A 25,537-nucleotide genomic window follows, 5' to 3' on the forward strand; every position below is an offset into this window, starting at 1 on the left:
ATCTGCATTTCAGTCAAAACACAGATGTTATAAGTTTTATATTAAACAAAAATAAGTAAGATAAATAATATGGGATAAACATATTGTGAAACTGGTATTTTGATATATTTTATGAACTTGTTCACGATCGTAAAGTTGAATCTTTCTATACATTGTTTTTTTTGAAAAACCATTATTAGTTATTATTTTTCTTGCACAACAATATACTTATTTTTTGTTTGGTTTAATTAGTATTTGTAGTTTTTAATTAACTCAATATTCAAACCTTAAAATTAATTAATTAATTGATTAGAAAACTAAAGAAAAGTATACCATTTCCATGGATACTTTTTCATTCACTAAGTAATTTCACAAACATATTACATAAGGACAAACCCCCTCGTACATATTACATATGTTGAAGTTCTAAAATTTAGATTTTGTTTTACAAAAGCATCACTACAGAAAGTAGTCACCAACATAAACATTTAAAAATTTGATATATTATATCATAAGACTTCACTTTCTACATATCATGTGCAGCTCAAATACCACAATATGCCTTGATCCTAGAAGAAGCTTTGACAGCCTCTTCTGTGAGGAAGAAACGAAGATATCCATAATGGTCAAATGGTTTATAACGAAGAGGGTGTTCTTCATCCACTAATTTTTCCTCAGGTTCCATCACCTTTCCAGCATATGAAAGCAGCCCCAAACTGAATCTCTCTACCTTTGAATTCATGAATACTCTGTGTACACAACCACGTATTCTGTCATTGCTCCATACCTGCAAAATCAGAGTTTTAATGGATGAACAATTATTCAATGATATCTATGATGCCGGAGAATTCACTGGAAAACATAAAGTTAACAAGAGATGAGTCCAACCATTCGAGAGACTAATCATACTTTTTGACGAAAAACTTTATGATAATAAATTTATGAATTTTCATTTTTTTTATGTTCAACTTTTTCATTTCTACTCAACGTTTATAGTGAGTTTTTTTTCATTAGTTACACTTTTCTTCGAGCGGAAACATTCACAATTACGAGTATCACTTTTCATACAGAAACACATTTATTTAGAATCTTTGACACGATGATTTTCTATAAACAGACCATACTTTAATTATCTGAAATAGTTACTAAAATCAACTAATTCTGATACCACTGATGAACCTTTTAAAAGAATAATTAACCGAACTGACATAACACAAATGAGACTTAAACTCCACCATACAAGAAATTGAGATTACTCTAAATTCAAAAATTAAAATAATAAATTTATGAGTTCATTATTATATAATATCTCACTTTCTTATTCAATCTAATATAAAACTTAGACTCACGTCTAAATTTCTGACTATGTAAAGATTTTCGTAAGTAATGTTTATCCTAACATATATTTATTTGTGATTTGTTTTTTAAAAAATGTAATGTTTGGTTAGCAATGAGAAATTACTAATCCTTGAGTCAATCATTGCATATTGTTAGTACAAGTTTTCATATTATTAATCAAAGATAAAAAGAAAAATACATTACCATAAATGCATCACCAGCCAAGACAGCAAAGATGGAGGGAGAGGCATCAACCTGGAACCACTCTCCATTCTTCAACTGAACTTCTAAGCCATTTAACCTCTGATTCAATATTGTAAGGAAGCCAGAATCTGTATGAGCACGCACTCCTAAGTTGGTCTCACCTGTCTTAGGTGTTCTATATTTGTAGCATCTCAGAACATAATCCGTTGATTCAACCAAACGCTCACATTTCTCATTCTCCAATCCATAGCTCCCAAACACCATTCTCTTAACAGTATAATCCAGTTCTGCAACTTTCTTTGCATAGCTATTCACACTTTCACTAAATAAAACAAAAGGAAAATGTTTGATAAACTTAAAATTTATTTTTTAATATCTAGTTTTGTGTATAAACTTAAAATTTATTTTTTAACGTATTGTTTCAAAGTTTGTTGACGTCGAAATTGAAAAAAAGGTTAATTAGTTAATTACCTGAATTGGTGGTTCCCTTGTGGCCACATAATGGTTGCATACTTGTGACAAGTTTTAGCATTCAATGGGTTATCGATGGCCATGGATTCATACAAAGGAATATCAGGGCGTTGTCCAGCGTAGCTATAGATAGGTTTATCAGTTGTCTGCTGCATTTTTGTCTCTAATGGAAGGTCAAAGAGTTCTTTCATTGCAGAGAAGACAGAGTCAGTAAGCATTTGATCAACCTTATTGTAGTGTGCAAGGAATCCACCGTGATCCTCTAAGGCACTCCTCACAGCATCAGAAGTGGAAACCCATGTTTGAGTACCAGGTTTCATCTTTTCATCACTCAAATCAATAATAGGTAGAGATTTTCTCTTCTCTGTTTCTGATCCCATCATAATCCTTCTCAACGTTTCTACTCTTACTGTTTTACCAAATTTACTTCCATTTTGGAACTAAAAACATCTCTCTATTTATATTTGATTTCAATTATGTTAGATGCAACTTTTGGAATACAACAACCAATAATCCTTCACTTTTAGATAAATTTCTTTATTGATTGAAACTTACCCATATATTCATAAAATTTATTTAATCTTGTTGAATCTCAAGTGGACTATGGCAAGATTATATATTGTAATATCACGTTAGAAGGTGAGTTTCAATCTAATTTGTTCTTATATATAAAATTATATATTGTAAAATAATTTTATATTTAATCAATAATTTTTTTTTAAAAATCAATAATGACCCTGCCATATGTTATATGATTGCATCAGTGAAATCAACCACAAAACAAAAGGTGAAGATGTCGTTATATGATTAGGTTATATATGGACAAACTTTTGTACAACAGTTTTTATGAAAACATAAAAATAAATATTTATAACTAAAAATTAATTAATTTATGACTAAAACTTTACTTACTCATAATTTACAAGAATTTGTTTCATTTTCTGGTCCCAATTTTAGGTGATTATTATCTTCATGTATATAGAGTTGGTCCCCTACTTCCAGACAGCTTATAAGGACCACTCTTGTCTCTTTCATATTTTCTTAAAATTATTTGTTTCAATTCACATCAAATCTATCATTTTTAATGGAAAAAAAAAAACAAATTTGCTTCGGTATTATATATAATGCAACAGTAATAGCCTAATAAAAATGCTTCAAGTATATACGCCGGAACACATTATATAAGTTGGAAGAAAATAACGTGTAATAATCCAAACACAATATTCAAATGAAAAACAGGACAATAGAGATGGTTTTTCAAATAAATATATTGGACATATCTACCATTATACTGCTATGTATAATTATCCATGAATTGTTAGAAAAATAATTAGGTCCCCCACAATTTGGCAGCTTTTATCTTTTTTGTTTTGTATTATAAAATGTTCATAGATAGATTAATTAATTAATTAATTAATTAATAGTTAAGTACTGCTATAATTAGTGGTCCATCAATTGATATATTTTGTTTTATTATGTCAGCCATATGTTAAAATATAATGAATTCACACTTTGTTTTATTTTGTGGTCCCAATTATGTTATTATCTTCATTTGTACAGTTTCTCACCTACTCTACCATATATCTAACGACATCTTTATATATATATATATATATATATATATATATATATATATATATATATATATATATATATGTTTCACACAAAATATATTATTTTCATTGGACCACAATGTTGCTGTGAAAACTAATACACTAAGATAAAATACTTAATCAAGGATCTACTATAGGACTTCTGGGCTGCATTAAACAAATAAAAAATATAAAATAAACACATATTTTATGTGTTCAATAAGTTGAAAATTTTAAATTTTTTATAATAATAAAATGTTAATATATAAAATAAGAAATCAAGCTCAATAAAATGTGACTTTATGATTTATTTTTTTTAAATACTATAGTACAATTATTAATATTTAAAATGAAGTTTTAACAATACAAATCCATAGATAAAAATTAAGAGAACTTCACAAGAAATTATTCATTGCAAATAAAAAGTTTATACCTATTCATTAAGCTTTTGATTCATTGGACGAAGGTAGTTCACCTTTCTGATATGAACATAAATATAGTCTAATCTATCTACATATAGTCTTAGTCCTCATCACATATTGGTCAAGTTCGTATAAGTTTTATAATTATGTGAGTCCTAAAATTTTATTAAGATCATAAAACAAGTTAGTCAAGAAATAGGTAATGGACTGAAACACTTTAGTTCGTCTTACTTAGAGATGAGTTAGTGTCTCAATGGGTCAAACTCACAAAAAATTAAAAGAAAAGTTAAACTGATTAATTTTGTAAAATTATTTAAATAGAAAAAATTAGTTAAAAAGATAAAATTTCGTGACACATTTACTTTAATTTTTAAAATAACAGTTTTTTGGTTATTTATTTTCATTTCAAAATAGCTTTTTAGCTTTTTACAATAAGATATATTTTCTAACGACAACCCTATATATGAATAAGAATAATTAATATAGTACAACTTTATATTGAAAGAAAAAAGAATAGTAGTCGAAAATTAAGATTATTTTTAATGATTTTGTATTAATTGAAAAATTATTAATTACTGTGTCATAATGTTAGAAGATAATTATTTTAGGATAAACAAAGTAACAATCAAATAATAATATTTTTAATCCCGCGTCACATTTTAGTTTGAATAAAGAACACAAAAAAAAATTAATGTCTTGCCATTATCGTTGGACGTCTTTAGAAAAAGCTAACGTGAACAATACCAAATGAGATAAAACAAAAATGGGACGTCCAATATCTCTTTATTAAGTCATATAAAATTGATCTATTGAATAATATATTAGTGATAAAAGTCAATTAATTAAGTTTTATCTCTTAACAATCATATAATTGATTATTCATAAATAATAATAAATACTTCATTTCTGATTATTGATTCTAATAAGATTATTTTATAAGGCTACAGTGACAGTATTGGTTAAAATAAAAGAAAAAGTTTCATATTATTCTTTACTCTTTATTTGACTTATCCTCGTATGCCAAAAGAAAAATTGTATTCCTAAGGAGTCAAGCCCAATGATAGTTATACTTGTTTATGTATGGTAAAGTAATTTTCATTTTACTGGTTCTCAAAGTCTTACTGGATGTCTCTTGCTCTAATTAGTTTTCAAGTTTCATATCTTGTTGATCATCAACACAGTTGAGAGGGTGTTTACAGAGACACTCCATTCAGGTCAAATAAGATTCGAGTAAATGAGTATTAAATGTGGTTATGCATGTGTGTAAATAATCATACCTTAAACCTTTATTTATAGTAGTTGTTATGAATTTTTATCTTTTTTGTTGGCCTAATCATAGTTCAATTATACCTTAATCAACATTAGTTAGTTGATTCATGGTTATCATTGGCTAAGGATTAATCTGATCTTTATTCTACAACTGGTCGGTCTCTTGCCAATCAATTTGGACTATTGATCTTAGGGTGTACTGGTTGGTTCACAGTCAGTCTAAATGATCAACCAAGGGTGTACTGGTTAGTCTCGCCAGTCAGTCTAGATGATCGGCCCAAGAATGTACTCGTCGATCTCGCTAGTGGTTTGGGTGATTAGTCCAAAGGTTTACTAGTCGCTCATATTCGGTCTAACTTATTGACCAAAAGGGTATGTACCATACAATGTAGTAAAATATTTTCCAAGAAAGAGTATGATCTTTTCTGAATTTGAATCCTCAAGAAAATAAATTAAACAATGCGGAATAAAACAGAGATGGTGACGCCACAATCTAGGATATTAATAAGTCAAGTGAAGATTCGCCACAAAAATATTAATCTTTGATAAGAATCAGAGTTCTAATCTAAAAAAATCATCTCTAAAAAAATGCAAATGCATACATTATAACTCAAAAGTATTTACATCAACTTTTGGTACCTTTGTATATAGGCACATAAGTTTAAGAAAACCTAGAAACCCTAAAATAAAACTCAAAGCCAAAAACACATACAAATAACAAATATTAGATTATGTAAAATTAAAATAAAATTATAATTTATTTAATTTCCTAAATTATTTTTCAATTGTACTCATGATTTTCATATTTTTTAAGTTCCCTCTTTTATAGAACATTATAAAATTCAAGGAGACATGTTTTGATCCTTGACTTTTTATCCTCAAATTCATACCACTTGAAAATTTCTTTCATTTACCATATATAAAAATGTTTTATTTACTATAATATAATTATTTAATATAATCAATCTTATTTATTTATCCGGCATTTGATCTAAATTCAAGTTTAAAAGATAAAAATTCAAGTTTAAAAGATAAAAGATCTAAATTTGAATTATTATTAATTATTTTTGTGATTTCTTTTAAGTGGTGTATTATAATTTTTATTAATATAAAAAGTGAAGTCCTATAATAATTTAGAAAAGAAGTAGATAAAACATTGAAATATTTTTAAACTTTGATTACTTTGTAGATAAGATTTAATAATATAACTGGTATCTATGTTCTTCGTAACTTGTTCTATTGTTATGTATATGCAAAATATATTATATTTTAAAATGTAATTTTAAGAATTTTAAGATTGTCTAGTTGATCACGACCGAACTCTCTCATATTAAAGTTTAAGACAGAATGATTTAGGTAAAAGGTCGAAACAGAATGTTTCGGTCTGAAATTTGAGATAGATTATTGTGTTCAATAATATATTTTAAAAAGTAATATTTTTTTTAGTTTAAAAAGAATAAATGAATTAACTTGTGGAAGAGATTTTTTGTGGATATTTTTGATTTTATGAAATTTTTTAATGAAGGCTTTTTCATCATGTAAAGTATTTTTTGCCTGAAATTATGTCTACGAGTACCAAGCCTTCCAAATTGACATATTTAATTGTGTTAATGATTAGACATCATAAAACCCAATTTTTAACCAGAAACAATTATCAGGGCCTTCAATTCATACAGGTGCCGCAATTCATCAAACAGGAAGAAGAAGAAGAAAAGATTATTGTATCATTTATCATAGTGGTTTCACAAATTATCAACAAAAAAGTAACACACATAAAGGCAGCAATGCATGCAATCCAACTTATTCATACACAAAAGCAAGAACACTTCCATCTTCGTTCATATTACAGGGATGAGATTCCACAGTAGGCTTCAATTCGAGAATAAGGGTCTTTGATTTTCTCTTTCTCATAGAAACGAAGGTATTCATAATGGTCGAATATTGATTTATAACGCAAGGGATGTTGCTCATTCACTACTTCATCCGGTATCTGCATAATCTTATCACCACTGAAAGAAAACAGTCCCATAGAATATCTCGTTTTCGTTGCATTCATGGTAACTCTGTGTTCACATGGACGTATTCTACCATTACTCCACACCTACGCCATTAATATATAATGCACCAGAGTTAAATAATTATGTAAAACAAACAAGCTTTACAAAATTAGGGTTTATGTATATGTGTGTACTCACATTGAATGCGTCACCTGCCATAACCACAAACAAGGAGGAAGAAGCATCAACCCCAATCCATTCTCCATCCTTCAGTTTGATTTCCAAGCCATTCAAATTATTCAGCTGATGAACTATCGATACGATGGTTAAGTCTGTGTGAGAATGCATTCCCAAATCCTTTTCATCCGTCTCAGGTGTTTTATATTTCATGCACCGAAGCAGATAATCGCTTGATTCTATCATGCGGTTGCATCCTTGCATGTTCACACCGTAGCTCTCGAACACCATTCTCTTTGCTATACGGTCTAATTTTCCCAGCAACTTAGCATACTCGTTGATGCTTTCACTGTATATTTGGACAAATCAAACTTCTACCATGACCAATTTTGCACACAATAATCATATCATAAACAAAGTTAATGTGGTTGGAAATATCGTATTCTCTCTTCTATTTGTTGTTTTTTCGCCAAGATCCTACTCTTATCAAGAGGCAAGCACGAAAAGCAAAGAACAGCTATTTAGCTTGAAAAAGTTCAGAGCGATTTGTTTGTGGTTCATTGGTAAAGTAATTTCCTTTTGTAGTTTTTTGCTTCAAACACAGGAAAAAATGCAAATGGGGTTACCCTTTGAATCAAGTGTTATTTTCAGTAGGAAAAACACATCATGAATGAACCACACAGAGAATAGCGATTTAGATATCCCTTGTTTTAGATTAAATATGAGTGGAAAGGAAAAAGGGTACCTACCAGAAACGATGATTCCCCTGCAACCCCATTATGTGGGCGAATTTTTGGCAGCCTTGTAAGGTGAGAGGGTCATCGATGCCCAAAGATTCATACAAGGGAAGCCATGAGACTTGGCCTAAGTAGCCATGGAAAGGTTTGTCACTGGTTTTTTGTGCTTTTGTTTCCACTGGGAGACTAAACAACTCTTCCATTGCAGATACCACAGAATCAGAAAGCTCCTTGCCAATTCTATCATATCGTGCAACAAAACAACCGTTGTGTTCAAGTGCTTCCCTCACATGAGTGCAGGCTGAGAACCATGCATCGCTGCCAGGCTTCATGGTTGCATCAGTGAAGTCCACCACATGCAGTTCAGACTGTGTTTGGGATCCCATCGTGTGCAACGCTCTCTACAGAAGAATATCACTGCTCTTGCTCAAAACAATTTTTGTGCTTGGAATACCATCACTCTTCCAACTAACTAGTTTAAATTCAGCATATACGGATAGCATAAAGAAATTGTCTAGCGTTTTTAATCAATCACATATTTTCATCAATAATAAAATAATTATTTTTTATAACAACTATATATTTTAATTCATTCATACAAATATTGATTTAAGAGAAATTAATGTAAAGCTTAAAATATTGATAACTTTTTTTTTAAATATCAAATGTATTTATTATATTTGTTCATCGTTGAACGAATAAATACTGCATTAATTATGGAAGAACTTATGTGTTATTTTTTACTCCGATAAATCATTTAATTGAAAAAAAAAACAATAAAATTCTATATACGAAGTAAATACTGTATTACTTTCCTTTGAACTTTCTATAAAGATTAACGGATAAAGAAAGTCACTAAAATGAGGTACAAGTAAAATATATCTAGTTTCAATTTTCCATATGATTCGACTTTTGTTTGTTAACTCATTGATTCATTTTGTGCTAGTCTATTATGTACATTTGTTTTTGGCTTTACTTTTGAATTGGGTTGATCTGTTTCCATTTTTTTGTCTAGATAAGATCGTCTCGTCAACCTAAATGGCTTGTTTTAATCTTTTGGTTTCAGACGACTCATCTTTATCTTTGCCTCGAGTCAACTCATCTTTATTTATTTATTTATTTTACAGGACCACCGTATAATTTCCCAATCATATGATCTCAGCAAATCCATTAATACCTTTGGACATTGGCTTTAATCCACGATAATTAATTATTAAACTCTTCCACAAATTTTCGTATAAACGTCACCATTTATTCTATTCAGATTAAAAAAAATTCTTTGACTTTTTCTTGCAAGAGAAATTGTCCTTTACATAAGTTCTTGACAAGATTAAATTTAAAAAATAAATCAAATAATGCACCTAAAACATGTAAAAAAGTAAATTTCAAGATAAATGATTGAGTGGAATTACACTATGCAAGGCAACTGCCGTTGCATTTTGTTTTCAAGTCAGTTTCGTATTCCGTAACAAAATGATAACATTTTTAAAGATGATCTTGTTTAAAAAAATTGAATTGGTGTACGAAGATCTTGGTTAAGGAATTTTTTTTTATCTGATAATCTTGATTTAAAAGTAAAAGAGTCATTCTTAAGAAAATATTTTTTGATCTATTAAATTGTCATCTATTTCTGTCTAAATATTGATACAATTATAAGTAACGTGGTTGGTTGAAATTACACCACTTTTAATTTAAGAAAATAAATTTATAGATTTAAACTATTCAATTTTTTAATTTCTAGACTTAAACTCCTCTAAATTCTGAACAATAAACAATTATTTTTAATGTCACAATTGAAGATTGCATTTATGCATGAATTATTCAAATAACATGAGAAACTTCAAAGTATTCAGTTGATGCAAATAAGTATCTCCTTCCAAATCAATTTACACATTAAGAGGATTCAGGTGAAAAAAAAAATGGGATCTGAGAGCGAAGTGAAGCTTCCAATTATTGACTTCTCAACTGAGAACTTGGAATCCAATGTTGAAGAGTGGGAGTCAGTGAAATCCAAAGTTCACAAAGCACTCGTAGAGTATGGTTGCTTTGAGGCTGTGTTTGATAAAGTCCCTTTTCATTTTCGAAAAGCCATATTTCTTGAAGTGGATGAGCTATTCAATCTTCCTTTAGAAACCAAGAAAAGAGCCGTCTCAAGTAAACCATATCGTGGTTATGTTGGTCCTATTCATCTCTATGAGAGCATCGGAATTGACGATGCTGATGTTCATGAGAAAGTCGAAACTTTGATCAACATCTTATGGCCACAAGGAAAACCAAGTTTTAGGTACACACAACAAACTACTCTTTATTCACACTAATTTACCATTCATGTTTGTGCATAAGAAAAGTTACAAATCTTGCCACATCAAACATTTGCTAGTGAAACAGCAACTTTTAATTACATCATAAAATAGCATACCCTTTTGATCCCTTTTTGTTGTTGATGACATGACAGCAAAAATCTGCAACTCTTGTCTGAGAAAGTGGCAAGGTTGGATGAGATGATAAGGAAGATGTGTTTGGAGAGTTTAGGTGTTGAAAAGTATTTGGATGAGCACATGAACTCCACATATTACCTTGCACGGCTTATCAAGTACAAAGCCCCTCAAACTGATGAACCAGAAGTTGCCATATCAGAGCACACTGATAAGAACATATTGACCATATTATGTCAGAATCAAATTGATGGTTTGGAGATACAGACCAAAAGTGGAGAGTGGATCAAATTCAAGCCCTCAACGTCAAACAGTTTCGTTGTTGTCACTGGGGACACATTTTATGTAATTTCTATGTACACTTCCACTTTCTCTACTACAAAAAGAAAATGTGACACATCAAATATTTGATGAATAATGCAGGATCTGAATGAAATATGTTGCAGGCATGGACTAATGGGAGGGTGCATACACCGATTCACAGAGTGATGATGACTGGAAATGAAAGAAGATTGACCATTGGATTGTTCACAGTTCCAAAACCAGGGTTCATAATAAAGGCCCCAGATGAGCTTGTGACAGAAGAGCACCCTTTGCTTTTCAAGCCCTTTGTCCAGAGTGAGTTCATGAAGTTTCTTCTCTCTTCTGAGAATACAAAAAATGCTCTCAAGGTTTATTGTGGAGTTTGAGGTTTGATCCATGGCAGCAACTGCTCCTTCTGTGCAATCTCCTTATTTTCATGAAAGTTTGTAAAATCTGCATAAGTTTTGCAATATGGTGTGCTGTGTATGAACCTCTTTTCTGCAATATGGTGTGTGTAACTTTATCTGAATAAAAGAACAAAATAAATCTTTAAAAGATAAATTGTTTCTAACAATGTCTAGAGACCAAACGTATATTTTAGTTAAAGAAAAACAAAACAAAATGCATTTTTGCTGCCTCTCAATTAACCCATATTAATATTAAAATTGACATTTAAAAAATCAATGTGTATTTTATACTTAATTTTTAATCAATTTATGAATTTTATCTTCATATTTATTTTATTAATTTTGAATTAACTATATTAACATTTTAATTTTGATGGTATCTAATTAGATATGCAGATATCTAATTAGGATGAGTACATGTCAATATTGTAACTCAAGACCAAAGTTTTTAGCGTAAGTTTTATATTATAAATAAATAAAAAGTCATCTGTGTAACAACTTTAAATACATAATATTAAAGTTAATAATTATATTATACATCATGATTAGATGAAATTCTTAAAAAATTATAGTAATAGCATATATTATTTATTCATGTTAATAAAAAAATGTTTATGCATCCCGAGAGGTATACAAACAAAAAAGTAGCATCATTTTGCATTTCATATTAACAACTATTACATAAATAGTACAATTATGAAGGCATATATAATTTTGTTTGGGATGACCTATATGGGTTGACGACGGATATTACATCATTGACAAACTTCACTGTAACAACGTCTGGAACAATAAATAAATGACATTTTCAAAATTAATATATGTATAGCTTAATTTCTAAAATTTTGATAGCATGATAAACAATAAATAGGTTGAATCATATTGTGCGATTATAATGTTATACCTATGTGAAATCTAGTATATATTTCTTTTAATTTTTATTATATCATCGTAAATCATATAAACATTTTCATCTGTTAAAAAAATCATTAATTCTCAATTGATAAGTAAAAGGTTCATTATCAATATATAAGAAATGGTTAGAAAAGGAAAACTCACTCCTTAATGAGAAGATGGCTTCAAGTAAATGTATATAATAATATAAGTTGTACAGAGTAATAATCCATACAAATGTTCTACTGGGGTGTTACTCCCTCCACTACCACAACTTGCTTCCTCCACCACCCCATTCCCCTTTTACCCTTTTCTTTATTTTTTTATTTCTATTTTACCCTTATTAAAATTTTATAGTTAATATTATTTAAAATCTCATATGGACATTCATTCTCTCTATCATTCTTCCCTCTTTCTCTTTATTATTTGGGTTGTCTATCATGTTCCACTTCTTCTTCTCTTTTACATAATTGTGACGTGAGAGTGTGGTGGACTTTGTGTTTAGTAAGATTGAAAGTGGGGAAAACAATTCATCTTCAGCCGTGAGTGTAGTGGTGCTTCAAGGTGTTGGTTCAGAGGCGTGGGAGGTTCAGAGGTGTGAAGGTGCATAATAAAACCCTAAAATATAAATCGTATAATCTTTAAACGGATGTGAGCATTCGTCAACGGATGTCAACATCCGTTTTCCCTTAAACGGATGTTGACATCCGTTTAAAGATTATACGGTTTATATTTTACAGTTTTTTTATATTAATTTTGAAGATATTTAAATATATAATTTATATTTTTTGATATATTATTTTTGAATAATGAATATGGAGGAAAAATGGAAGATGAGAAACGGATGTCATGGAGTTTGGGTATGGAGTTTGGATGAGAATCTGAGAGGGTTGGGAGGTGGGTGAGAAGGGGTAGAAAGATAGATTTTAGGGTTAAAATAAATAATTAGGATTAAAAAGTAAAAAGGTTATTTTTGTAATTATAAAAGGTTAGTTTTGTAATTCAAAAAATATGTAATAAAATTGGGGAAGTGGAGGGAGAAAATGTGGTGGTGGAGGGAGTAACACCCGTTCTATTCTCAGCATTCTTTTTAATTCACGGAAGTGGGTTTGAAACCTCAAAAGTCCATATCCGACCCAAAAAGAAGAGCTTGGCACCTCTAAGATTCAAAGGCCTAACTCACATCAAACGGTCCCGCTATTCCAACACCCCTATTTTTAAGTGCATCTCAAATTTTTTTTAGAAAATTTAAACTTCCTAAACTACCCTGATCCCTTAACGCATTCATTTCTCTCTCCAAGTAGTCTTAATTAGGGTGGACAAAATTAATTAAAGTGCATTAAAATATCAATTAATTTCACTATATTAAACTAAAAAAATTGAACTATTTATAATAAAAACTGAACTACATTATTTTATAGTTCAATTTTAGAAAAATAAACATCTAAAGTTATATGATTTAGTTAACTATTCAATAACTTAAAACTAATTTATTTTATACTTTTTACTTGTTTGAGATTTTATAAAGTTGTAGTTTAGTTTGATATTATCGATTAGACCAAACTTTGGTCGGAGTCGACTCGATCAAATTCTGTCGATTTTTTATCGGAGTTGAATTTCTGAATTCAATCGATTTTTTGCAAGGGTCAACTTAGTCGAATTTTGGTTTGAAATAACATGATCGAGTTTCGATTGTGTCTGACTTGGCCGAATTCAGACAATTTTTGGCTAGTACACAATAGTTTAGTATAGTTCAGTGTAGTGTAGTTTGATAGAATAAAATATAGTTCAATTAAATTTGATTGAAATAATTTTCAGTTCAATTCAGTTCAAACAAATTAGTTTTTGATTCCATGAAGTTTTTAATATTATAGTACAATGCACTTCATTTTGCCCACCTTTAAATCTTGTTAGAATAAACTACGAGATTCTTTTAATATATTCCAGCGTTTACTTTTATAATAAATTTCCTAGAACTCAACACAAGAGCAACTTCTATGGCTAAAGATATTGTATTGAAATTATCACTATTGTCTGAAACTACGACAATATCATAGCTTAAACCTGCCAAGTTTTTTTTCATTCTGTAGCAGACGCTTTGGTAGATTACTTGCATGTGTAATGAAGAGTAAGCAAACAAAGGTTAAGAATGAGTTCATCATGGTTACACTACTTAGAAACTAATTGTATGAAAACGAATGTTGTTAGTGTCCCCACTCTTTGGTCAGAGTCGACTCGACCAAATTCTGTCTGATTTTCGATTAGAGCTGACATTTCGAATTCGGTCAATTTTTGTCAAGGGCCAACTCAATAGAATTTTGATTAGGACTAACTTGACCAAGTGTTGACTGTACACGACTTGGTCGAATTTGGAAAATTTTTAGCTAGTGCATAGTAGAACAATGCAGTTTTGTGTAGTTCAGTGCAACGTAGTTTGATAGAATAAAAAATAGTTCAATTCAATTTTTCTGAACTAATTTTCAGTTCAGTACAGATAAACTAGTTTTTTATTCAATGAAGTTTTCAAGAGTGCAGTTCAGTGCATTTCATTCCCTCCCTAAGTCTTTTTAGAAAGAACTACTGGATTCTTTTGATATATTCCAGCTTTTACTTTATAATAAATTTCTTGGGAGTCAATACTGGAGCAGCTTCTATAGCTTTAGATATTGTAGTGAAATTACCACTACCGTCTAAAACTACGACCATATCTTAGCTCAAACCCGCCAAGTCTTGATCGTCCTACAACGAAAACTTTGACATATTTCTTGCATGTGTAATGAAGAGTAAGGAAACAAATATTAAGAATGAGTTCATCATGGTTACACTACTTCAAAACTAATTGTATGAACAAAGAAAGTTATTTGTGATATGTTATTTTCGAACAGAGCTAACTTTCCGAATTTGGCCGATTTTTAGCAAGGGTCGATTCAATAGAATTTCGGTTGGGACTAACTTGACTGAGTGTTGACTGTACACGACTTGGCCGAATTCTGACAACTTTTGGCTGGTTAATAGTAGAACAATGCAGTTTTGTGCAATTCAGTGCAGTGTAGTTTGATCGAATAAAAAATAGTGTAATTCAATATGTCTGAACTAATTTTCACTTAAGTTCAGATAAACTAGTTTTTTATTCAATGAAGTTTTTAATAGTGTAGTTCAATGCATTTCATTCCCCCCTAAGTCTTGTTAGAAAGAGCTGCCAAATTCTTTTAATATATTCCAGGGTTTACTTTTATAATAAATCTCCTAGGACTCAATACAAGAGCATCTTCTATGGCTTTAGATATTGTAGTGAAATTACCACTACCATCTGAAACTACAACCATATCATAGCTCAGACTAGCCAAGTCTTGTTCGTCCTGCAGTATAAGTTTTGCATATTTTTACATGTGTAAGGAAGAGTAAGGAAACAAAGATTAAGAATGAGTTCATCATGGTTACACTACTTCGAAACTAATTGTATGAACAAATGAAGTTATTTGTGATACGTTATTTTCGACCGAAACTAACTTTCCGAATTCGACCGATTTTCAGCAAGGGTCGACTCAGTAGAATTTTGGTTGGGACTAATTTGACCGACTGTTGATTGTACCCGACTTGGTCGAATTCAGAATATTTTTGGCTGGTACGCAGCATATTAGTGCAGTTTTGTGCAGTTCAATGCAGTATAGTTTGATAGAATAAAAAATAGTTCAATTCAATTCGTGTGAACTAATTTTGAGTTCAGTTCACATAAACCTGTTAAAAATAACTACCAAATTCTTTTGATATATTCTATCTTTAACTTTTATAATAAATCTCATGGGACTCAATACAAGACCAACTTCTATGGCTTCAGATATTGTAGTGAAATTACCACTACTGTCTAAAACTACGACCATATCATAGCTCAAAATCGCCAAGTCTTTTTTCGTCCTACAGCAAACACTTTGGCATATTTCTTGCATATGTAATGAAGAGTAAGGAAAATAAGATTAGGAATGGGTTCATCATGGTTACACTATTTGAAAACTTATTGTATGAACAAAGAAAGTTACTTGTGATACCTTATTTACATGTTTTTTTCACAATTTTTACACTTTTCTTTATCCTTTTCCTTGTTCTTCCAGAAGTTTTGTTTATCTTTTTATTTGAAAATATGATCTGAAGTAACGTAGTGGAGTCAAACAAAATCCTTCCACACATTGTGCAAGAGTTGCAAATAGGAAAATAAAAAATCAATTTGATGAATTAAATGTGAAAAAAGTAAAAAAAAAATCGCGAAAACTTTTAAGAAGAAAGAGAATAGAAAGAATAGTAATGTGCACCGACAAAATCAATTTAAAAGGTCACATGTGTGCTTTATTCTTTTTTTTGGAACCAAATATTTAACATTGACCACATATCAACACCTTTATACATACATACACAACGTATATCTGTCTCGGAGTAAAAGGTTCAGCCTTAGCACCATCCGTGATCACCTTAAATCCGTCCCATGTGAATTTTTTGGAGGTTTTAGCTCCATGTTGAACATTATTATACTCTCGAATAGGGTGTTAAGAGCAAAACAAGTACTCTTCCACTCAAGTCAGCTAGTTGGGTGAATTATATCAATCATAGAACTTTCCTTGATAATAGTCCTGGAATAAGTCTTTCACGACCTCCCTAGATATGTTTGGAAATTCGGTTTCACAGCGTTAAACTCGGAAGTGGACCAATCCTACAGTTTTGGATTATAATGCCACCTGAGCCATTCTTAACTTGTCTTCCTTGTGCAGTTATAACGTTCTTCTAGCCCAAGAAAGGAATTGTCACTTGGATGTCACAATCTTGTAGCACACTTGTGTCATGTCCCTAAAGATAAAATCTATTGTGCCTTTAATAAGACACTTCACAAAAAATGATAACCTTGCATATTGTATAGAGTTTCTTAATATTCGAGCATCTCATAGTTATAAAATGATGGTTGATTCCCTGTTACTGCTAGGGTGACAGCTTGTTGTTTTGAAGGTCCTTCTGTGTTCTGGAAAGTAATGTTACTCACCAAGAAATGTGTAGTTTAGACAACTGTACCACCAAAACAAAGTTAATTTAAAATTGTTTAATTTCTTTCTAGAAACATATTTAACCATGCAAAATCACAAATAATTAAATTAAAACAAGAGATAAGTCATAGCTACTAGGTAAACATGGATGAATTCACCTACGGTGGCAGTTTCTAAGAAATGAAGACTATAATGCGCGATCTTAGCTGCAGTAATGGCAGTGATGCCTCTTCCATCCCCAACCAAAAAGAGGTAAGTCTTGTTAGGGGTGGGAAAAATTAACTAAACTACATTGAATTATCAATTAACTACACTATATTGAACTAGTAAAATTGAACTATTTAAAATAAAAACTAAATTATATTATTTTGTAGTTCAATTTTACAAAATTGAACCTCTAAAGTTATAATTCAATTAACTTTTCAATTACAAAAAAGTAATTCATTTTACACTTTTTACTTGTTTGAGATTTTCTAAAGTTTCCGTTTAGTTTGGTTACGACCGAATATACCAAACTTTGGTCAGAGTCAACTCGACCTAATTTTGTTGATTTTCAACCAAAGTTGACTTTTTGAATTTGGTTGAATTTCAGCAAGGGTCGACTTAGTAGAACTTCAGTTGAGACTAACTTGACCAGGTTTTGAGATTTCCCGACTTCGCTAAACTTGAACAAATTTTGGCTGCTACATAGCAGATTAATGCAGTGTAGTTTGATAGAATAAAAAATAGTTCAATTCAATTCATTTAAACTAATTTTAAGTTAAGTTCAGTTCATACAAATTGGTTTTTTATTCAAAGAATTTCTTAATATTGCAATTCAGTGCATTTCATCCCCCCTAAGTCTTGTTAGAAAGAACTACCAGATTCTTTTGCTATATTTCAGCTTTTACTTTTATAATTAATCTTTTGGGACTTAACACAAGAGCAGCTTCTATGGCTTCAGATATTGTAGTTCACTATTTTCTAAAACTACGACCATATCATAGCTCAAAATCGACAAGTCTTGTTCGTCCTACATTAGAGACTTTGGCATATTTCTTGCATGGGTAATGATGAGTAAGGAAACAAAGATTAAAAATGAGTTCATCATGGTTAACTACTTGGAAACTAACTATATGAACAAAGAAAGTTATTTGTGATACGTTATTTTCGACCGGAGCTAACTTTCTCAATTCGGCCGATTTTCGACAAGGGCCGATTCAGTAGAATTTCGGTTGGGACTAACTTGACCGAGTGTTGACTGTACCCGACTTGATCGAATTTGGACAATTTTTGGCTAGTACACAACAGATCAATGCAGTTTTGTGCAGTTCAATACATTATAGTTTGATAGAATAAGAAATATTCAATTCAATTCGTCTGAACTAATTTTAAGTTCAGTTCCATAAACTAGTTTTTAATTCAATGAAGTTTATAATAGTGCAGTTCGGTGCATTTCATCCCCCTCCCCCTAAGTCTTGTTAGAAAGAACTACCAGATTCTTTTTGTTATATTTTATCTTTTACTTTTATAATAAATCTCCTCGGTGAAATTATCACTACTGTCTGAAATTGTATAGTTTCAAAAATTGTAGTGAAATTACCACTACTGTCTGAAACTACGACCATATCATAGCTCAAAATCGCTAAGCTTTTTCGTCGTACAGCAGACACTTTGGCATATTTCTTGCATGTGTAATGAAGAGTAAGGAAACAAAGATTAAGAATGAGATCATCATGGTTACACTACTTGGAAACTTATTGTATGAACAAAGAAAGTTACTTGTGATACCTTATTTACATGTTTTTTTTTCTCAATTTTTACACTTTTCTTTCTCTTTTTCCTTATTCTTCCAGAAGTTTTGTTTATTTTTTTATTTAGAAATATAATCTGAAGTAGGTAGTGGAGTTTGACAAAATCTTCCTACACATTGTGCAAGAGCCGCAAATAGGAAAATACAAAATCAGTTTGATGAATTAAATGTGAAAAAAGTAAAAACTTTTCTCCAAAAACTTTTGAGAAGAAAGAGAATAGAAATAATAGTAACGTGCACCTGCAAAATTTGCCAAAATATTCATCCATTATGCTTTCTACATTGATTTGGTGAAACCTACAAGAGTGATCGCACCACTCCATTATAGTTTTTGCAAAATCAATTTAGAAGGTCTCATGTGCGCACTATTCTTTCCTTGGAACCAAGTATTCAACTTTGACCACGTATCAACACTTTTATACATACATACACACAATGTATATTTGTCTCGGAGTAAAAGTTTCATCCTCAGTAGCATCTGTGGTCACCTTGAATCTCTTTCAGTTGACTCTTTTGGTGGATTCAGCACCAGGTTCAACATTATTATACTCTCTATAGAATAGGGTGTTAAGAGTAGAACTAGTGCTCTTCCACTCAAGCCAGCCAGTTGAGTGAGTTGTATCAGTCATAGAACTTTCCTTGATAATAGTCCTGGAATAATTTTTCCAGGCCTCCCTAGATATGTCCGAAAATTGTTTCACAACCTCAAACTCGGGAGTGGCACCAATTCTATAGGTTTGGATTACAATGTCACCTTGGTCATTCTTAACTTGTCTTCCTTGTGCAGTTATAACGTTCTCCTCGCCCAGGAAACGAATTCTCACTTGGATGTTATAGTCTTGTAGCAGCACTTGTATCGTGTCCCCAAAGATAAAATCTATTGTCTTCAGTATGCCACTTCACAAAAAATGATAACCTGCATAACATATAGAGTGTCTTGATATCCAAGCATCTCACAATTGTAAAATGATAATCAGTCTCCTTTTATTGCTAGTGCGACAACTTGTTGGTTTGAAGGTCCTTATGTATTCTGGAAAGTAGTGTTACTTGCTAGAAAATGTGTATTTAAACAATTGTACCACCAAAACAAGGTTAATTTTAAAATTGTTTATTTTGTTTCCAGAAACATATTTAACCATGCAAAGTCACAAATAAATAAATTAAAACAAGAGATAAGTCGTAGCTCGTAAGTAGACATGAATGACCTCACCTTCGAAAGTAGTTTTTAAGGAATGGAGACCATCATGCACATTAATATCTTTATCGTAATTTAGAAGTTTTAGTCCTTCCCTCCACACCCAATTTAAAAAGTTTATACTTACCCCATAATATTAAATTTTTTTATAACTTTGATAAAGTAAAAAAAATCATTAATATCTCATCCACATTCCATTATCTCTCAACCATAATTGCTTTCTTATACATGAGTTTGATTAAATTTTAAAATATACTTCATATTTAATAAGCAATTTTACTAATTATACCTCACAATACCTTCAACTCTAAACCTACACCATCACCACATATAACTCATGTAAAACAAATAATAAAAAGTTTACATTAACACCAAAATATATATATATATATATATATATATATATATATATATATATATATATATATATATATATATATATATATATATATATATATATACACATATCCTTCTAGCATCTAATAAAAAAAAATTCACTTTCCTAAATGGATGTATTTTAAATTGTTTTATATTTTAAAGTAAAAATGTTATTTTGTTAAATAGGTGTTGAATAAAAAAATGAAATGTTTATATCATCATTCATGTTGAGACAATTTAGACTCTTCTTTATAGACTCATTATTTCAATCTTTTCTTCTCTTATAATTGAATTAGAGATTAATATTCTTTTGAATTACAGATTAGTGTTGTTTATAATTAAGAAAAATAAAATTAATTTTTATTTTTATTTAGTGTAAAATAAGAGTGATACAAAGTATACATAAAAATAAAAGAAGGTTTTCTAAATTATCTTATATGTCAATTAAGAATTACAAAATTATAACAAAATTACGTTACTTTTTCAATTAAAAAATTGCCTCATCATTTATTGTAGTCAGCTTATTATATCTTAAGTGCATTTACTATATATTTGTACATTTGATTTATTATGTCAAGTTTTTTCGTCATAAAAAGTGCATTTTTTATCATGTTCATAGCTATGACGTCAAAATAATCATTATAGTAAGTTTCGTATACATGATATAAAAAGTTCCACATATAGTAGTAAATTTATAAAATTCAATATTCAATGAGTATCAAACTTAATTGATAAAAAAATATAATTAATTAAAAATGCTATTAATTATTCCCAAAATGAGGAAATAAAAAAAAATCTTATAATTTTGTTTGATACTAAGTAAACTTAACTTCCCCATACTTTTCCAGGTTAAACGCATCCTACAAAGAAAAAATTATTTTAAGACGTTCCCATCAGCACAGGGCATGTTGGATAACCTCATTTGCTTTCACCGTTCATTTTCTGAATTCTTATTAGAACTATGATTGAGTGATTAGTCGTAAATCATGCATTATTATACACCAGGCATGCTTATTCAAGAGTTTTTAGGTCATCATTCATTTCCTGTATTTTAATCAGATTATTAAGTCAATGGTCCTATATATATTTCAATATGCAATGACATTTTTTTATTATCAGTATGGATTATTTACAGGAGTTATTTCTAACAATATTTTTTTAAATGTGGATCTCTTTTTATATAGTATATTTTTATTCATAGACTGAAACTATTAACCTAAAACTTTAAGATATTAAATTTATGAATTTTTTTTATATGATGTTTAACTTTATTATTTTTATTTAATATAAAATTTTAACTTTCGAACCGAAGATGATTAGGATTATAAGTGTAAATATATTTGAGTTGATAACTGATTGAGATTACAGGTGGAAATAAATTAATTGACTATAATTTAATACTTAAAGCTAAAATTTTAGGGTTGTTTGACCAATATATATTAATTCAAATTGTAGCTCGTTTATATGAGCTAAACTTAATAAAGTTTAAATTTATGTTGTACAAAAATGTGACACTTTCAAAGAATAATATGTAATGATAATTTTGAAAGAAAATTAAAATTTATTAATTGTAGCTGTTTTATATATTACCTAGAAAATTTGTTTAACTACTTGCTAATAACTTTAAAAAAAAACTTAACTAAATTTAATTTAATATGTAACCAAAAAAACATGTTAAATTTGTAATTATTGTATATAACTATTTTCAGAATTACCTTTAAAACTATTACAATTCACTTCTATGTGTAATTTTTCCACTAACATAATTTATGCATGCACATTAAAAAAAATATTAAGTAATGGGGAAGATAATTGAAGATATTCTTATAAGAAATATTCTTACAAAATAATATATATACATGTGTTTGTGTTAAAGAAACTACTATAGCGTTAAAAATATGTTTATTTTGTGAATAAATACTTTTTTGTATGAAGAAATATGGTTGGAAAACAACATTAAAATATGTGTTAAAGGTGAGCACTTGGCTACATCTATTCCACAATTTTGGGCATCTCAAAACCGTTGACTATAAAAGAAATTCGTTTTTTCGGCGGAATAGAAACCAAACATAAATACATATATTCTCTTCTAAGATGCTTACTGTTAAAATATGGTAACACAATTATACTTGTTTTTAATTTCACCCAAAATTTCTGTTACTTTTTTTATATTTTAATCTGATTGGAATAAATATAAACTCCATGATCAACATTAGAATAAAAACGTTTGACTCATTTTTTTTCTCACTTATTACTTATTGACCAAAGTGTAGTCTTTGAATTTTGTTTTTACAATTATTTATTGTAATTCTAGAAGTTTGGGAATATGTGTAAATAAGTGGTTTCTAGACTGAATTATGATTTTTTTTTATGAATGAATTGCGTATGTTTATCTCTAATTTAATGTGATTAATTTGTTAATTTTTTCTTCTAATGAAGAACGTGTATTTTTTTCTTTTGGATGTGTCTTAAATACATATTAAAAAACAGAATTTTGTAAAATTGGTTTATAAATTAAGGTTTATATCTTATTTATATAATGTGAATTTAACTATAGTTTTATGAATTTCAATGACTCATACAAGTATTATTATTACTATTGAACAATTTTCTTCTGCTTTTTTTTAATTGATAAAAAGGTAACAAAAAAATGCATGGGAAAGAAAAATGGCTGAGAACATATATTTCGTGATGATTTTATCTCTTTGCAATAGACTTCATACTAATTATTACATTAAACATAACATAACTACACAATGTGTTTAATAATGTTAAAAGTATCTCAATAAAAAACGTAATGTTTTTATTGTTTATAACATAATAAATATTATTATTTAGAAAAGTAATATTATTTTGAAATAAGGCCGTCTCTCAAGTAAAATATATTTTTTCTAAAACCTCACATTTTGACTTAATTATTATAATATAAATATATTTGATCTTTTTACAATGTAGTTCAGAATATTAAATGGACTAAGTCAAATAAACAACGGATGGATCAACACTTTCTCGGACTCGGACTAATATACTGTTTATTTATTAGAAACGATTTTGGATGATTTACGATTTTTATGTAGTTGATTTAAGTGATTTGAGTTGTAGAAAAAAAGTTTAAAAAATAAAATTGAGCCGTAAGATGAGAAAACAATGGTAAAATTATAGAAATTTTTTAAACTTTATGAATTTATCATCAATTAATATTCACATCCACAATTCATTTTTTTTTTAAATTACTAATGTTAATTAATAAATAATATTTTTAAATTAACATCACATTTTAATAAATAATTTATTTAAATTTTCACTACTAATATTTTGTTAACCCAAAAAATATTTATATTTTAAAACATATACCCAATGACAATTTTTTCACGTTACACTAAATACAACTATCAAATTTCATTCATTCTTTAAGATGGAGCACATATATCAATAATTTTTCTATTTAAATCTATTATTCTTCCATTAAGCCAAATCACTATATTTTTTTTTTAATTATTTGCTCTTCTGTTCCAACCAAGCAAAGCATAACATGTTTTTTTTTATTTCGTACTTGCATCCTGATGAATTAATCTGCACTAACATGTAAAAAAGAAAATATAAATATACTCCTTGTCATTAAAATAATTTTATTAAACAGATAAAATATACAAAAATTAATATGTCAATAAAGTTAACTTATGCAAACCTTACAGATCCAAGTTACATAGAAAAAAAAACAGCAACATTAAGTGATAGTAAACATAGCTGAAAAGTAACATTAGGCAAGAAAACAAAAAGTAATAAGAATTATTTTAACACCTTCTCCAAGAAAACTCCCCTTGATTCCCAAGTCACCAATACAAAAATTTTGACATCACTCTCTCTATAAATACCAAATCCAACCAACAAATTGCTCTAAGAAACATAGATATTCATAAGCTTTTCTCTTCCATTTTCTGTCACTTCTCATTCTCTCTCTTTTGGATCAATACAATCACTTTGTCCATGGCTGGCCTTCAACAATACAACTTCTTCCCCACTGATCTCTTGTACCCTCGTCCACAACCACAACAAGCTTCTCCTAAACCCACTGTTCTTCCTCTCCAGAACCCTAATCCTCAAGATCACACTCAACAACAACAACAACAACCTAGGACCAATCTCACCCCTTCTTCTACTTCTGCTCTTGTTTACACTCAAAACAACCAATCTCTTGTTGCTGTTCACAACAACGTCTCCAAATTCGCCTCAGACCCTCTTTCTTGGCTGCTTTGGATGACTGAAGAAGATCAACAACAAAATGCCTCTGACTCTTCTTGAATTCTTCTACAATTCACTTCATCACCATCAGCAAGGCGAATCTGGCTGCATGTATCACACCACATCATTCTACTCATCACTTGTTGATGTATCTTACACCGAATGAATCATGCTGCATCTTTTTTTTCCACTCAGTTTAAGGAAAAGAGGAAGGAAACTGAATGATCTTTTCATGTCTCTGTTAGGAAACTGTAAAACCATCATTGAATGGACTAATCCCTCTTTTCTGTTAAGCTTTTAGTTTTTACCCTTTGATCAATTCTCTGCTCCAGAGATCATTTGAGTCAGTTTACACACTGAATGGTTCTTCTTATACTTATGAAAATCAATAAAAGTTTATCAAGCTTGTTTTATATGTCAACACCCCTTTACAGAATTCGATGAATTTATTATAGAATTGGGTTTTGCATAAAGTGAAAGCGAAAAAATTGAAGCTTGTAAAATTGTTTTCAGTTCTTTCTAGGCTTGCTTGGAGGACTCAATTATGCTCCATTACAATTTACATGTTTGTTTTCTTAGACCAAAGGAAAAGGAAACATGAATCTAGAAAATTGGGTACAAACGCCATGAATGTGTCAAAGTTTGTTAGTCAACATGCTACAAACCTGGAATTAAGTT

At 29.6% G+C, this 25,537-nt stretch overlaps 4 protein-coding genes across 5 annotated transcripts; 2 read left to right on the plus strand and 2 right to left on the minus strand.

The window, feature by feature from the left end:
• Nucleotides 1-297: 297 nt before the first annotated feature.
• LOC108323292 (2-oxoglutarate-dependent dioxygenase AOP3) lies at nt 298-2,427 on the minus strand. Its single transcript, XM_017555701.2, has 3 exons — nt 1,993-2,427; nt 1,522-1,843; nt 298-766 (listed from the first exon to the last, which is right to left on the minus strand). The coding sequence occupies exons 1-3, from the start codon at nt 2,373-2,375 to the stop codon at nt 524-526; spliced, it is 948 nt and encodes a 315-aa protein (XP_017411190.2). The 5' UTR covers nt 2,376-2,427; the 3' UTR covers nt 298-523.
• A 4,551-nt stretch (nt 2,428-6,978) lies between these two features.
• On the minus strand, nt 6,979-8,667 carry LOC108323290 (probable 2-oxoglutarate-dependent dioxygenase AOP1). The gene is made up of 3 exons (XM_017555699.2): nt 8,199-8,667; nt 7,471-7,798; nt 6,979-7,376 (listed from the first exon to the last, which is right to left on the minus strand). Exons 1-3 carry the CDS (start codon nt 8,570-8,572, stop codon nt 7,119-7,121), a joined length of 960 nt encoding a protein of 319 aa, XP_017411188.1. The 5' UTR covers nt 8,573-8,667; the 3' UTR covers nt 6,979-7,118.
• A 1,380-nt stretch (nt 8,668-10,047) lies between these two features.
• On the plus strand, nt 10,048-11,479 carry LOC108323291 (probable 2-oxoglutarate-dependent dioxygenase AOP1). Of its 2 annotated transcripts, none has more exons than XM_017555700.2 (3): nt 10,048-10,470; nt 10,642-10,966; nt 11,068-11,479. In XM_017555700.2, exons 1-3 carry the CDS (start codon nt 10,106-10,108, stop codon nt 11,308-11,310), a joined length of 933 nt encoding a protein of 310 aa, XP_017411189.1. In that variant the 5' UTR covers nt 10,048-10,105; the 3' UTR covers nt 11,311-11,479. The 2 variants fall into 2 exon arrangements, with proteins under 2 accessions (XP_017411189.1, XP_052729378.1); XM_052873418.1 differs by having other exon boundaries at nt 11,045-11,175.
• A 13,026-nt stretch (nt 11,480-24,505) lies between these two features.
• On the plus strand, nt 24,506-25,273 carry LOC108323289 (uncharacterized). Its single transcript, XM_017555698.2, has one exon. It carries the CDS (start codon nt 24,605-24,607, stop codon nt 24,917-24,919), a length of 315 nt encoding a protein of 104 aa, XP_017411187.1. The 5' UTR covers nt 24,506-24,604; the 3' UTR covers nt 24,920-25,273.
• Nucleotides 25,274-25,537: the final 264 nt, after the last annotated feature.

Source organism: Vigna angularis, chromosome 2, assembly GCF_016808095.1.
Source record: "Vigna angularis cultivar LongXiaoDou No.4 chromosome 2, ASM1680809v1, whole genome shotgun sequence".
In the NCBI taxonomy this organism is placed as follows: domain Eukaryota; kingdom Viridiplantae; phylum Streptophyta; class Magnoliopsida; order Fabales; family Fabaceae; genus Vigna; species Vigna angularis.

Bases quoted from the DNA above. Each gene is read 5' to 3' on its own strand.
- LOC108323291 (XM_017555700.2), top strand. From the start codon at position 10,106: ATGGGATCTGAGAGCGAAGTGAAGCTTCCAATTATTGACTTCTCAACT. The intron at 10,471-10,641 runs GTACACACAACA...ATGACATGACAG, and splicing joins CAAGGAAAACCAAGTTTTAG to CAAAAATCTGCAACTCTTGT. The intron at 10,967-11,067 runs GTAATTTCTATG...AATATGTTGCAG, and splicing joins TCACTGGGGACACATTTTAT to GCATGGACTAATGGGAGGGT.
- LOC108323292 (XM_017555701.2), bottom strand. From the start codon at position 2,375: ATGATGGGATCAGAAACAGAGAAGAGAAAATCTCTACCTATTATTGAT. The intron at 1,844-1,992 runs GTAATTAACTAA...TGTTTTATTTAG, and splicing joins CAAGGGAACCACCAATTCAG to TGAAAGTGTGAATAGCTATG. The intron at 767-1,521 runs GTAATGTATTTT...CTGATTTTGCAG, and splicing joins TGGCTGGTGATGCATTTATG to GTATGGAGCAATGACAGAAT.
- LOC108323290 (XM_017555699.2), bottom strand. From the start codon at position 8,572: ATGGGATCCCAAACACAGTCTGAACTGCATGTGGTGGACTTCACTGAT. The intron at 7,799-8,198 runs GTAGGTACCCTT...CCAAATATACAG, and splicing joins CAGGGGAATCATCGTTTCTG to TGAAAGCATCAACGAGTATG. The intron at 7,377-7,470 runs GTGAGTACACAC...TTAATGGCGTAG, and splicing joins TGGCAGGTGACGCATTCAAT to GTGTGGAGTAATGGTAGAAT.
- LOC108323289 (XM_017555698.2), top strand. From the start codon at position 24,605: ATGGCTGGCCTTCAACAATACAACTTCTTCCCCACTGATCTCTTGTAC.